This window comes from Urocitellus parryii, chromosome 12, assembly GCF_045843805.1.
Source record: "Urocitellus parryii isolate mUroPar1 chromosome 12, mUroPar1.hap1, whole genome shotgun sequence".
NCBI lineage: Eukaryota > Metazoa > Chordata > Mammalia > Rodentia > Sciuridae > Urocitellus > Urocitellus parryii.
In genome coordinates this window covers 91865307-91880760 of record NC_135542.1, presented here as the reverse complement: position 1 = coordinate 91880760, position 15454 = coordinate 91865307, and the positions used below count along the sequence as shown (strand labels likewise).

Below are 15454 nucleotides of genomic sequence, written 5' to 3'. Positions count from 1 at the left end.
TCCTACCAAAAGTTCCACTATGAGAAATACTACTTATGGTAAACTGACCACTTTGTACCTCCTTTTCTCTAGACATATGGTCTCTAGATTGTTTTGGTCATACAATCCTAATATCAAATATTTTTGAGCAGACACTGCCAAAACAGATATTTATTTTTAAATTGTTACTACTGTGCTCATATTTTATAAAATACATAAAAAATATCAATTTTAAAAGGTTGAGTAAAATGAAAATAAATTCTAGTATTTTTCTTTCCATACTCAATGCACAGAGCATCTCTCTTTGGAAAGTACTTCTCTAGGTAGCCTAAATTTTACTTTTGGGTAAAACAATGATTTACATTTGTCAACCCCTTTAGAGCTGCCTTTACTGTCTAATCAAAGGAATATGATAACAGTCTTACAGTTATTCTTATGGTATTATTATAAGGAGTTTGTAGAAGGCTCAGTTACACTGAGGTGCCTTTTTATAAAGACAGCTAAGGAAATTTCTCTTAGGTATTTGTATCAGAAATATCTGTAAAATGCTTTTGAAAATTTGGTTTCCTTTCAGATGATTTAACTGATCACAAAGTTCTGGCAACACTATGTACTAGAAAATAATGCCAATTTGTAGCTAGCTTCTAGCAAACATATCCACCAGGTAAATCTCCCTCTGGCTTCAGCTTGTCTATCTACCACTCACAATTCTTCATTTAAAAAAAAAAAAAATCATGTTACAGTTCACCTCAACTTTAATTTTTCTATCATCCCAATTCTCCTTTTACTTTTTAAAAAGCACATTGTACCATTTGTGCGTGTGTGTGTGCATGCATGTGTGTGTGTAAAAGCATCTCAAATATTTCTTGGAAGACAGGAGGAAATAAGAAAAAACAGGCAACACTGTTCAGAACAGGTCATTCTAAACTCGAAACTCCCCCATGTCAGGGGGATTAGCTGATTCTGAAGCATCTAGCAGCAAAGCCCTTCATCCAAAAGACGGTCAGTAAATGAGTGTTGATGAAAAGAATGACAACTCACAATAGCACTGTACTACACTTTCTCACTCTTTTCCAGTTGGTAAGCAATGTTATAGTGAGGAAAGGGCAAATGGCTTTTTTTCACCTGAGTGCAAAGATTAACTAAGAAGTCCATGAAAAAGGCAGTCACATTGCCAGATGGTATTTGCAGCCATGTACCTGGATGTGTCTCCTTCTGGTGTGCTCAGAAGTCATTTGGGGATAGCCTGTATTCAATGATTTCTTGTGCTTGCACCGCTTCTCAAGGTATCTCCTCTGTTGGTTGGTGATGCTACTATATAATTTAACTCGCCTGGGTGATAAACATACTCTTTCATGGCCAAAAGCCTGGATCAATCGGGCAGTGTCAATGGTGGATATAGAGCTACTCCTTTCATGCAAAGTCACCTCTCTATCTGTTTGGGTCAATATATCTGATTCCACAGGAGAAGTGGTGGTGGAAAGAATGTTGGTCGGAGTATCTGTAAACAGTTCACTTTCCTCTGAGGGTCTAGAATCTGAAGAAGTGTTGCTGATATAATGTAAATCTGGTTGTTTTCTCAGAATATATTTATCAAATTTAATCTGTTCAATCTTAATTTGATTGGACCTCCCAGTTTGATGAGGAGAAAGTACCTTGCTTTTTTTAAGATCACATATATTTCTATGGCCTTTCTCTACGCTTTTATAACGCTTCTGCTTCTGAAACTTGCTTTTCTGCTGCTTCTGTTTATAACTCCATTCTTTAAATCGTTCCCTTTTGTTATCATCTTGTACACTTTCTGAGGTCCGGAGAGAATGTGTGATAGGACTCTGAAGAAGTTTAGCCAAACGATCAAGCCGTTCTACCAATGACAGCTCTTTCCTGTCACTGACATCTGACTGTTTCTGTTGTCTCTGTCGTTCCTGGTACTTGTTCCAGAGTTCATTCAAACTTGCAGTATGCGAAGTTGTTACTTCTGGGGTGACCTTATGATCCCTTTTTGGATCATTAGTTTGTCCATTACTTTTTAGATGGTCTTTGACCTGACTTTTAGTAGTAGGTATCACTTCCTTGTCTCCCACATTCATATTGATGCTGAGGCTCTTTATTCTGGTATAATCTATCTTAGTCTTGTCCACATTTTGATAAGGAGGAGGAAGACAAGTATGTTCTCTGTTTTTGTCTGAATGATGGTGAAAGAAATCTTTCCAAGAATGTCTCATAAAAACACTCCTTCCCAAAGATTCATGGCAAAAATCTTGATCACTTAGGAGGTGCACTGGATGATGAAAATAAAACTTGGCTGACCTGAAGACAGAATGAGTTGTATTTTCAAATTCTGAATGGCATTCAGACTCTGAAAAGAGAGGAAAAAAAAATATTTTGAAAGAATTAAAAAAAAAAAACATTTGCATTACCTTTAGAAATACTATTGGTACTGAATTCTCTAGATACAGAACAAAGATTGAAGGAAAGAATTAATTTATTTATATAAAGTCTTATAAAATCCATTGCCTGCCCAAAAGACTCATACTTTGTACTCAGCAGCCAGACTGACATGGTAAAAGTATGGAACTGGGGGTCAAAACACTTGGGTTTGGGGGCTAAACTGATCAACTATGTAACTTCAAGGAAGGCACTTGATCATAAGTTCACCTGCTATTTGCACCACTACCTGTCATGTGTGGGGTGTTATTATATGTGTTCTCTTATTTTAAAGTCTTTTAAAAGTCCTTTTTTTGTAAAACATCTTTACTTTCCCCCTTGATTTCTCTTATTGTAATAAAATATATATAATGTAAAATGCACTACCTTAAAGTTTCATTACTCTTATCAAAAAGTCATTTTTAATGCAATATCTTACAACATATTATGGTTTGAATGTTTGTGTCTCTTTGAAATTCATGTTAAAACTGCATCCTGCCAATGTAATAGCATTTAATGGTGGGACCTTTAGGAGGTAATTAGGTTATGAAAGCTCCATCTTCATAAGTGGGACTCACAGCCCTTATAAAGGGCATAGCTAAATGTCTTCTTACATGTGGGGTCAAAGCAACAAGGCACCATCTTAAAAGCAGAGATTGGGCCCTCACCAGATACCAAATATGCCAGCCCCTTGATTTCGGATGTCTCAGTCTCCAGAAGTATAAGAAACAAGTTTATGTGGTATTTTGGTTACATGTGGCATTTTTGTGTACACATACCCTTGTAAGAAAGAAAAACAGGTACTATAAAAATGTTGATTCATTAATAAACAGAATTATAATATTAAATCATCTATGTCCAAATTTTAAAATATTCTAAGCATGATAGCATAAAAAATAAAATTCTTAGGAATAAATGTAACAAAAGAAATGCAAAACTTATACTCTGAAAACTACAACACATTGTTATGAAATTAAAGATCTAAATAAATGGAAAACTTCCCATGTTATGGATTGAAAGACTTAACATTCTTAAGAAGGTACACTCCTCAAACTAACCTACAGATTCAATAAAATCCCTATCAGAATCCCAGTTTGCTTCTTTGTAGAAATTGGTAAGATCATTTTAAAATTCATATGGAATTGTAAGGGACCCAGAGTAGTCAACATGATTCAGAAAAAAAAAAAAAAAAAACAAAGCTGAAGGACTCATACTTCCTAATTTCAAAACTTACTACAAATAAATAGTAATCAAGACAGGGTAGTAATGTCATAAGAATAAACATACACATCAATATGTTACTATTTTGATATTACTAAGAGTCCATAAACAACTATACATTTATGATGGACGTATTTTCAGTATGTCAAGACTATTTGGCAAAGAAAGGACAGAAGCATAGTCTTTTCAACAGATAGTGCTGGTATAACTGGATATCCACATGGAAAGAAATGAAGGTGAACCCTTACCTCAGACCACAAACAATTAACTCAAAATAGATCAATGACATAAATGTAAAAGTGAAAAACATAGAATACTTAGAAGAAAACATAGGGGTAAATAAATCTTCATGACCTTGGATTTAGCAAAGGATCCTTAGCTATGATGCCGAAAACATGAACTACAAAAGACAAAATAGATGGAATTTATCAAAATTAAATCTTTTGTGATTCAAAGACTACCATCAAGAAAATAAAAAGATGCCCACAGAATTTGATGAAATCTTTGCAAATCACATATCTGATAAGGGGTAATATCTGGAATACTTAAATAATTCTTAGAACTCTATAATAAAAAGACAAACTAATTAAAAACCAGGCCAGGATTTGAATATATCTCTCTCCAAGATACACAGCTGGCTAATAAACGCATGAAAAATGATGTTCATTTTTCATGAAGGTAATATAAATAACAAGGAAGGAAATACTACTTTACACATTCCAGGATGGCTATAAGAAAAAAAAGTGAGATAATAAATGCTGGTAAGTTTATTGAGAAATCAAAATTCTCACGAACTGCTGATGGGAATGTAAAATGGAGCAGCTGCTTTGGCAGAATGATTAATCATTATTAGTTCATGTATCAGCAATTCCACTACTGGCAAATGACTGTTTACAGAAGCATTTATTCATAATAGCAAAATGACAGAAACATCTTGAATATCCATTAATGAACAAAGTGATAAGCAAAATGTGTCATACACATACAATTCAGCCACTGAAATGAATGAAATATTGATATAAACCTTGAAAACATGAAGTTATGAGAAGCTCTGTCCCTGCTACTATTCTATATTAGAACTTTCTTTTTAATTATTTAGTTGTAGTTGGACACAATACCTTTATTTTAATTGTTTATGTACATGTAGTGCTGAGGATCGAATCCAGCACCTTGCACATGCTAGGTGAGCGCTCTACCATTGAGCTACAACCCCAGCCCCTAGACCTTTCTTTTTGAATGTCCAAGTTTTCCTGTTAGTTTTTCTCTTTTACTGTTTTTTCTCAAAATGCATATTCCACCTTCCTCTCTTTTTGCAAATTTTTTTATTTTACTTATTTTTATGTGGTGCTGAGGATAGAACCCAGTGCCTCACACATGCTAGGTAAGCGCCCTACCACTGCCACAACTCGCCCCCCCCCAACCTTAAGCACCTTTTGCCTAACAATAAACCTTAAGAACATTTTCACATAATTTCATATTTTCATTCTTTAAGGCAACATAAATTTCCTGGCTTTCATTTTATGTATTTTTCATGTTATGTTATTTCATACATTTAAAGATTTATGCAATATATTCTTATTGTGGATTACAGATAAAAAAAATGTTCTTCTTTAACTTCTGCAAAACTTTTGGTGTTGAATTTAACTTCATCTATATTATTGTTCCCAAGTTCTTTCTTTCTTTTTTTTTTTTTTAGAGAGAGAGAGAGAGAGAGAGAGAGAGAGAGAGAGAGAGAGAGAATTTTATTTATTTTTCAGTTTTCAGCAGACACAACATCTTTGTACGTGGTGCTGAGGATCGAACCCGGGCCGCACACATGCCAGGCGAGCGTGCTACAGCTTGAGCCACATCCCCAGCCCCCAAGTTCTTTCTGACATGCCTTTAAGTTTTCATTTCACTTTCAACCTTTCTGGATCATTGTGTTTTCAAAGAATTTGCTATATAGCATAGAAATAAGTTTGTTTTTAATCTACTCTCAGAACTTTTTTTAATGCAGGTAATTTTGGTTTATATTTGGTATACTTTCCATTCCTTAATTTTTATGATAGTTTTTTCTTTTGTTACAGAAATTGACTTTGTTTTGCTTGCTCCTCCCTCTACCCCCATGCCCACTGCCACTGTTTTTCCAAGTATTTTGAATGTTTTATAGTTTAACTCTTTTAGGGGTAACTGTTATTATTTCAAACACTGTACTTATACATGTATTTCTTGATTTATCAACTTTAAAAATAAAATTAGCTCATTTATATTTCCTTTCACTTCCCTTTCCTCTGCCTGTCCCCTGATTTTCTTTTTTGCTTTTTCTGTGTGGATGCCTATACAATTCATTTTTTTCCCTTTGAAATGCAGTGCTATCAACAACATACATCTCAATACAGGTCTTTATACCAATTAAGGAAGTAATTAAATGAAAGCAATTAGCAAAAATAATGGAATTTGGGGACTAACAGTGAAAATCCAATACAATAATGCTTATCGCTATCTCTGTAAGAGATAACAGAAAAATAATAATTGAGCCTGCATTTTAAAAGAACATGCCAAGTTCTAGAGAAAAAAATACATATAAAATTCTCACTTCAACAACTTTAATTCCATACATTTCATGTTTTTAAAAATTGTTCAAGGGCTGGAGATGTGGCTCAGCGGTAGCGCGCTCGCCTGGCATGCGTGCGGCCTGGGTTCGATCCTCAGCACCACATACCAACAAAGATGTTGTGTCCGCCGAAAACTAAAAAGAAAATATTAAAAATTCTCTCTCTCTCTCTCTCTCCTCTCTCTTTAAAAAAAAATTGTTCAAAATGTAAAATATTACGACAAATTTTCTTGTCTTCTAGATTACACTTTTACAGATTTTATTCTCATCTTTCTTTTATAGTACCTATTATAGAGTTGCAATGTTGTTTCTATAAATTATTCTCTTGGTGTGTGTGGTTAAAAAAAAAAAAAACGACATCAAAATTACCATCCTAACTATTTTTAAGTGAGTATTTCCATAGTATAAAACACATTCACAGATATTTAACTCTTGTAATCAGTATTTCTCTGTCCACCCTCACCCCAGCTTTTGGCAACCACCTTTTATTTTCTGTTTCTTCGATTTTATCTACTTTAAACTTCATATGAATGGAATAATATTGTGTTTATCTTTTTGTGACTGGTCTACTTTACTTACTATAAATGTCCTTGAGGTTCATCCATGTTGTGGCATATGAGAGGTTTTCTTTATGCAAGTTGCATAATATTCCATTTTATGTATGTAACACATTTTTAAATTTTTAATTGGCTGATAATAATTCATTTCTTTTTGACCTATTCATCTGCTGATATACATCTGAATTGATTCTACCTCTTGGCTATGATGAATAACATTGTGAGAAATATGGGTATGAGGTTTGAGATCCTGCTTGGAATTCTTTTGGATATATGCCCAGATGTGTGATTATTAGCTGGGCATGGGGGTGCACACCTATAATCCCAGCTGTTCAGAAAGCTGAGGCAGGAGGATCAAGAATTCAAAGCCAGCCTCAGCAAGAGCAAGGCGCTAAACAACTCACTGAGACCCTGTCTCTAAATAAAATTCAAAATAGGGCTGGGGATGTGGTTCAGTGGCTGAGTGCCCCTGAGTTCAATCCCTGGTTACTCCCGTCCCAAGTTTTTCAGAAATTTCCACATATCATTTTACATTTATTAACAGTGCATGAGTTCCAATTCCAATTTCTCTATATCCCTACTACTATTTGTGATTCTGGCCTTATATCATAGTGGTCGTCCTAATGGGATAAACTGATATCTCATTGTGGTTCTGATTTGCATTTTTGAGATTTCATACATTTGCTTATGTTCATATATTTAATTTGAATAACTGTCTATCAAATCCATTGCCCACTTATTTATTTATTTTTGGTTATTGATTTTGGGGTTTTGTTGTTGTTGAGTTGCAGATGTTCCTTATATAGCCTGGATTTTTGCTCTTTATCAGATATATGATTTGTAAGTATTTTCTCTCATTCTGTGGGTTGTCAATCCACATTCTTTTTTCCTTTGAGATGCAAAAGTTTTTAAGTTTGATATAGTCTCATTTGACTATTTTTGCTTTTGTTTCATGTATTTTTGGTGTGATCTCCTAAGAAATCATTGCCAAATCCAATTTCCTGAAGCTTTTTTATTATGGTTTCTTTCAGGAGTTTTATAATTTTCAGGCTATGTTCATGTTTCTAATCTGTTTTGAGTTAATCTTGTATATAGTGTAAAGATTCAACTTCATTATTTTGCATGTGGTTATCCAATTTTCCCAGAACCATTTATTGAAGAGACTATCTTTTCCTCATTGCATAGTACTGTTACCTTGTTGAAATTCTTACCCTTTTTCAACATACAGGATACAGAGATAAGGAGAGAAAGGAGTCTAGGAGCTTATCTGAATACTCTTCTAGCTTCATCTGAGAGGTAAAGCTTCACAACCAGGTAGTAATAGTTTGTGTTCTGTATGCTTTTATGTCATAAAAATAGGGCCATGGGCAAATATAAATGGATTTGATTTGAGCTCTTTCTTACTATAATTTTTAAAAAAATTTGTATTGATGCTGTCACTGTCTTTGTCACAGTCTTCTGGAATACCTTTTAGGCTTTAGGTTTTCCCTGTTTCAGTAGAGACATGATATTTTATTTCTATTACCATCAGTGTTAGGTGCAGTTATTCCTCAATATCCTGTAGGGACTGGACACAGGGCCTCTTACAGATGCCAAAATCTGTGGATGCTTAAGTACCTTATATAAAATGGGGAGGAATTTGCATATAAACTAAGCATATCTTCCTTTATACTTTAAATAATTGTTAGATCACTTATAATACTAAATACAATGAAATGCTATATAAATAATTGTTAAATACTAATGACAAGGGAAAAAAGTACATGTGTAATAAAGTAACAATTTTTTCCCCAATATTTTTGATACTGGGTTGGTTGAATCCACAAATGCAAAATCCATAGATACAGAGAGGGCTGACTGTAGTTTCTTTTATAATCCTGTTTCTAAGTTGCTAGAGTTATTTAAAGTTTTTCCCAGGACTTATTTAAAAATTATTTTACAAATCAATATATATGTCGTCCGCAGACAAAGCAGCAGTGAAATGATTTGTGTTAAGTTTAAAAAAGGGAGGGAGAAAAAATGGATCTTTGTTTAAATAATGAAGCTGTATTCTCATTAGAATGAAACAAACATACAGACAAGAATTCCTAGGGATAAAGGCTTATTCTTTAGACAGACACACATAGACAATTCCGTTACCTGAAATGTCTATGTGCAAGGATTCTTTCTTTTCTGTCCAGGCTTCCTTAGAAACTGTTCTATCAATATAGATTTCCTCTTTCTGTTCCTCTTTCTGTTGGTTGAATCCACAAATGGGTTCAATGGGTTTCATGTCTGGTAGGTTTTCAGCCTTCGTATCTTGTACTTGAATTAAGTGCTTGGCAGCAGTAGCATCACTGGAACCTAAGAGAGAAAAATTACTAACGTATACTGACAAGAAGCTGACAAAAAATTTTTAAATACCTCTAAGAATATTTATGTGAAAAATATGAAGGCATTGTGCTACTAGTGTCAAAAAAAAATAAAAAGATCAATCAGAAATGTGTTTAGCAAGCTATCTAAATTGAAGTAATAAAAAGAACATATACATAAACAGTTGCGTTAAAGACTATACCAGAAGAGACAGATAAGAGGTATAAGTATCAAAGGGAAAAAAAACCCTAATTTCAGCAAGAAGTATAATAGAACAACTCTGGAAGAGTTGGGTATTAGAAGATGGGATACAACTTGAGGTGGAGAGAGAAAGGCATTTTAAGCAAATGTGAATACATAACAAAAGAATACAGTTGGGAAAACAAGTGAGTATCTAAGTGATAGTGAATGTATATGGTTTATTTGATTATTGAATCTATAAGGAAAAGAGGTAAGAACGAGCCTTCAAAAGGTTGTTTGGGAACTGGTTCTAATGTTCTGGAAGATGATACTAAAAGACCCTAGATTTTTATTCACGGGCAATGAATACTAAAGTTTATTAGGAGACTAACATGATCAAAACTGCTTCCAGAACATCATTTAGTGACAGTAAAAAAAAAATGAATAAAATTTGAAGGGCTTTCTAGAATACAATGGAACTTCTTTTTTTAAAAACCCAATATATAAAAAAGAGAAGTGGCTAATTCTGCACTAAAATGTTTCTAGTTTATAACTGTAGCAGAAATACCAGCTGTCCTCTAATACCCACTTCCTTTTCCTCTAAAATAAGGTCCAAAGTTTAGCTGGGCATATGGTTACCAAAATGAAGACCATCAGTCTCCCTGGCAATGCATTTTTGGTGTGACCATGTGAGTAAGTCTGGCAAGCAGGATGCAAAAGGAAGAGAACATGTAACTTCTGAGAAGCATCATGAAAGGAAGAAATTATGCTTTTCTTTTTCCTTTCCCTTTCTTTATGCTGACTGGCTGGAATATGGGCAGACAGCCACACTTTAAGAATGGAGACGAATAGAAGAGGAAAGGCATTGTTTCTTGGTACATGGAAGCATCATAAAAATCCTGAACTTTTATGAGGATTATTCTCCTGACTTTTTTTTTTTTTTTTGGCTTTCATCTCTCAGAGCCAAAGATAATCCTAACTTAAACATGCTATTAAAGGCACTTTAAAAAGCATAATCCTGCTGAAGTAAAATAACTGGAAAGGTAGTTCAGAAGTAAACAAGTTGAATTCCTAGGGATAAAGGCTTATTCTTTAGAATAAAGCAATGGTATTAGAGTTTTGTGAAACTGAAATATATTAACAGTAAAGGGGGAAAGTCCATTGAGTGAATTTCTGACAATTAGATTAATTTGTTTATTTTATTCAAGTTTTTTAGGAATAGCTCAAAAGAGTTTTCAAAATGTCAGTTTAACCCCTGCCAAAACACACCAAAAATGAGCAAAATGGAGACAGTTTGAAGATAGCAAGAAAAGACTAAAGAACATATTTTTCTTTATATTCTTTAGTGAATAGTCACATTTTAGAAGAGCAGAAGAAAATAATATACAGACAATCCCATTCAGCTACCTCCAGTATCTTTCTGCAAGGATTCTTCTTCAGGCCAGTCAGTTAATACCATTTGACTTAAGTTCTCCTCTTTCTGCTTTTCATCTGAGAGGTTCTGATCCGTGGTGATGGCTACTTGAACTTGCACCTCTGGAATAATGACATCATTCAATCCCATAGAGAATTAAAAGATAATAAACACAATAAGACAAGCATCCCTCCCACCTCCATCCAAAACATCCAAGACGAGAAGCCCTTTATAAATTAGGAAAAAAGAATTTTAGACTCCATTATATAAAAACTGTTACATGAATTCAAAGTTTAAATAAAATTTGTTCTATGATGATATGATACAACAGTTTCAAAAAGAAAAAAGGTATAGATCAAGTAATGTTTTTCAAAGTAAAAAAGTAGATTTGAGGTGCTGGGAATGTGGCTCAGTGGTAGAGCGCTCACCTCGAGTGTGGGAGGCACTGGGTTTGATCCTCAGCACCATAGAAAAATAAAATAAAGGTACTGGGTCCATCTACAACTAAAAAAAAAAAAATAGATTTGAACAAGACTTTCAAACTCTTTGGCCTACTCAATTTTTATCATTTATGAAGCCACTTTTGGCATTTCATATAGGCTACAAAAAGCTTTTATATCATCTAGATTTTAAATATAGCACTCTCATTTCCTAATACTTTGTTTCTTCTTTCTTTTTTATGTTGATTATACTTAATTTCCTATTTCTATTAATATTTTTCAAGAAAGAAATCAGGGAGTGGGGTTGTGGCTCAGCAGTAGAGTAGTATTCAATTCGCCTCTCACGTGTGAGACCCTGAGTTCGATCCTCAGCACCATATAAAAATAAATAAACAAAATAAAGATATTGTGCTCATGTATAACTAAAAAAAATTTTTAAAAAGAGAAAGAAATCAAAAAGGCATTCCAGATTACTAAAAACAAAACAAAGAATCAGTCTTGTTTTTACTTATCATGCTAGCTCTTTTCTTTTAAATTCTATTTTTTCTTATTTCTATTACTTCAATCTTCCTAATCTCTTTGTTCTAAATTTTTTCTGAGCTAGGCGCAGTGGCAAACACCTGTAATCTCAGCAGCTTGGAAGGCTGAGGCAGGAGGAGTGCGAATTCAAAGCCAGCCTCAGCAATTTAGGAGGCCCTAAGCAACTCAGAGACACATTGTCTCTCTCTAAATAAATTATAAAAAGGGTTGTGGATGTGGCTCTGTGGTAATCATCCCTGGGTTCTATCCTTGGAACAAAAAAAAAAAAAAATCTTCTGAAATTTTTAGAATATCTAATTTTTTAAGAAGAGTAAATATTTTAGGCCTATAAAAGTATAAATAACATGAACACCAAGGTATCTACAACTGAGCTTAAGAAATAAAAACACCACAGACATGATGACTCCTTGTGTAAAGTCTCAATGATTCTCTCTTCTCAGCAGCAACCTTTATACTAAATTACCAGTCTCAAGGATGTTTTTGAATTCTTTACTACACTGCACTAGTATGAATCATAAAAATAATCAATATAAATAATGTACAATCTTGTTTTAAATGTCTTTAGACTTTATATAAAAGGTACAAATACTGTATGTACTTTTATGCAACATGCCTTTCTCACTGGATATTATGATTTGTAGTATATGATTATAACTGAATCTCAATGCTTTACAGTATTCTAGTGCATTAAAATACCAACTAACCTATTGGTCAACTTAAGGCTATTTCCAATTTTTTTAATATTGAAAAGCACTAGAATGAAGATTTCTGTAGAATTTTTAATAATGAGTTGCAGATATCTTCTCTCAATCTGTGCCTTGTGCATGGTATCTTTCAGGAACAAAACTTTCCATTTTAACAATGTTAAGATCTACTTATTTTTCCCTTAGGATCTGTGTTTTGTTTGTCTTATTTAAGAAATCCTGAATTATACCATGATCACAAAATAGATCACCTAAAAAAATGTCAGAAAAGGAATTTAGAATGGACATAGTCAAACTGATCTGCAAAGTAAAGAATGATGTAAGGAGTGAAATCAGAGAGAAAATATAGGAAGTGAAAGTTCAATTTAACAAGGAGATAGAATTCTGAAAAGAAATCAAGCAGAAATCTTCAAAATGAAGGAATCAATAAACCAAATTAAGAATTCAATGGAAAGCATCACCAAAAGACTAAATCAGTTGGAAGATAAGATTTTCAGACAATAAAGACAGAATATATAATCTTGAAAACAAAGTCGACTGTGGAGAAAAGATGTTAAGAGACCATGAACAAAACTTTCAAGAAATATGAGATAACCTGAAAAGACCAAATTTAAGATTTATCTGGATAGATGAAGGCTCAGAGACAAAAACCAAAGGAATGCACAATCTTTTCAATGAAATAATAACAGAATATTTCCCAGACCTAAAGAATGAAATGGAAAATCAAACACAAAAGGCTTACAGGACCCCAAATATACAAAATTACAACAGACCCACACCGAGGCACACTATATGAAAATGCCTAACATAAGGATAGAATAAGGATAATAATACGGATAGAATCTTAAAGGCTGCCAGAGAAAAACAGCAAGTCACATCTAGAGGGAAACGAATCCGGATCTCAGCTGATTTCTCAATCCAGACCCTCAGCTAGCAAGTTGTGAATATATACCAAGCTCTTGATGAATACCAGCCAAGAATACTATACCCAGCAAAATTAAGCTTGATAACTGAAAATGAAATAAAAATCTTCCATGATGAACAAAAAGTTAACAAAATTCACAACTAGAAAGCCTGCACTACAAAACATTCTCAATAAAATACTTCGTGAAGAAGAAATGAAAAATAAAAGTGAAAACCAGCAAAGGAAAAGAAGTGCATTAGAAGAACAGTCAAGAAAAGGAGAAACTATTCAAAGTAAAACCCAGAAATAAATCAAAATGGAAGGGAATAAAAATCATATCTCAATAATAACACTGAAGGTAAATGGACTAATCTCATCAATCAAAAGACATAGACTGGCAGATTGGATTAAAAAACAAGACCCAACAATGTGCTGTCTTCAAGAGATTCCCCTCATAGGCAAAGACATCCACAGACTAAAGGTAAAAGGATGGGAAAAAAACATATCACTCAAATGGAACTGATAAACAAAAGCAGGGGTTTCTGGCCTCATATTAGAAAAAGTGGACTTCAAGCCAAAGTTAATCAGAAGGGACAGAAGGACATTCATACTGCTTAAGGGATAACAATTATGCTTCAAATAATGGAGCATCTGCATACATCAAACAAACCCTTCGCAGTTTCAAGAATCAAATAGAAACAACACAATAACACTGGGTAACTTTAACATGACTCTTTCACCACTGGATAGAGTCTCCCAACAAAACTAAATAAAGAAGCTATAAACTATGAAATATAATTGGCAATTTAGACTTTACAGACATATACAGAATATTTCATCTGTCAATAGCTGAATACACTTTCTTTTCAGCAGACAAGGATCCTTCTCTAATATGCACCATGTTATGTAAACTATCACATGTTGACATGTAATTGTAATATTACCCTTAGAATCTGTAGGGTTATTTTATAGCTCCCTTTCACTTGATATTAATTTTTGTGTTTTTGCTTCCTTTAATCAAGAGATTAAACTTGTTTGATTTTCATCAACTTGCAGTTGTATTATTTCGTCTCAATTTCATATATTTCTGTTCCAACTCTTATTTTTTCCTTACTTTTTAAAAATAACTTGTTGTTAATCTAGCTTCTGATAATAATTACTTTTAAGTTATAAATGTTCATCTGAGTACTGTTTCAGCCCATAGATTCTGATATTTTAAGCTTTTATTATCACTTAGTTCCATGCACCTTTTATTTACCTTTCTTGTGCTTTATTCCTTGACCTATAAGATACTTATAAGTATCTTAATTTTATAGTAGTTGGCATGTGAGAGTGGGGTTGTCTAATATCTTAAGGTGATTGATTCCTAATGTAATAAATCATGCAGGAAACACAGTGTGCATGATATCAAATTTTAAAAAAGTAATGGAAATGCTTTTTATATTGATTGTATTGGTTACATGCATGTCAAAACTGATAAATTTTAATAAATAAATAGATAGATAAATGGATGGGTGGATGAATAAATAAATAGATAGATAGCCAGACAGACAGACTGCCTAAATTCTAAAAGGTTAACATATTCCTTTAGACTAAATATGCCTGGAAAAAATTCAATAAGTAATAGGGATTTATCTAATTTTATTTCTCCTCCACATATCATCAGTGGTCCAAGTCATACTCAATGGTTAGTTCACCTTCATCTATTCTCCATATTGTTATTCCATCTTTGTATATATTTCATTTCCATATTCATGTACGTGTTCTGGGTCACTGTTATTGCATTTTTCTATTTACTCCTTTGCAAATGATATCTTAAATAAACTACATATAAAGTAAGTCTTCATATCTGGTACACTAGTGAGCAATGTTAAAATGGACAAAACAGTGCTCCAGGTCAAAACAACATTAAGATAGAGGAGGAAGTTTAAATCACAATAACAAAAAGACCCAATACACCAGGAAGATAAATTATTTATATGCATATACTCAAATTTCTATTCAGTAAAAATGATAGGAATGTATAGATAACATGTTCAACAATATGTATTAGAAACAGAAAGATTAAAAAATAGAGAAGATTTGAACAAATCTTGCTGTAATAGTTTAGATATTAGGTGTCCCCCAGAAGCTCATGTGCGAG

At 33.3% G+C, this 15454-nt stretch overlaps 1 protein-coding gene across 1 annotated transcript in view; it reads right to left on the bottom strand.

Annotated features, from left to right (window-relative positions):
* Window positions 1-15454, bottom strand: part of Alms1 (ALMS1 centrosome and basal body associated protein) — a 202233-nt gene that overhangs the window by 40328 nt on the left and 146451 nt on the right. The window contains exons 23-25 of the mRNA XM_077791989.1: window positions 10717-10845; window positions 8917-9120; window positions 1179-2338 (exon numbers count right to left, since the gene is read on the bottom strand). Of these exons, the coding sequence (XP_077648115.1) occupies window positions 1179-2338; window positions 8917-9120; window positions 10717-10845 (1493 nt within the window). The remainder of the gene's footprint in view (window positions 1-1178; window positions 2339-8916; window positions 9121-10716; window positions 10846-15454) is intronic.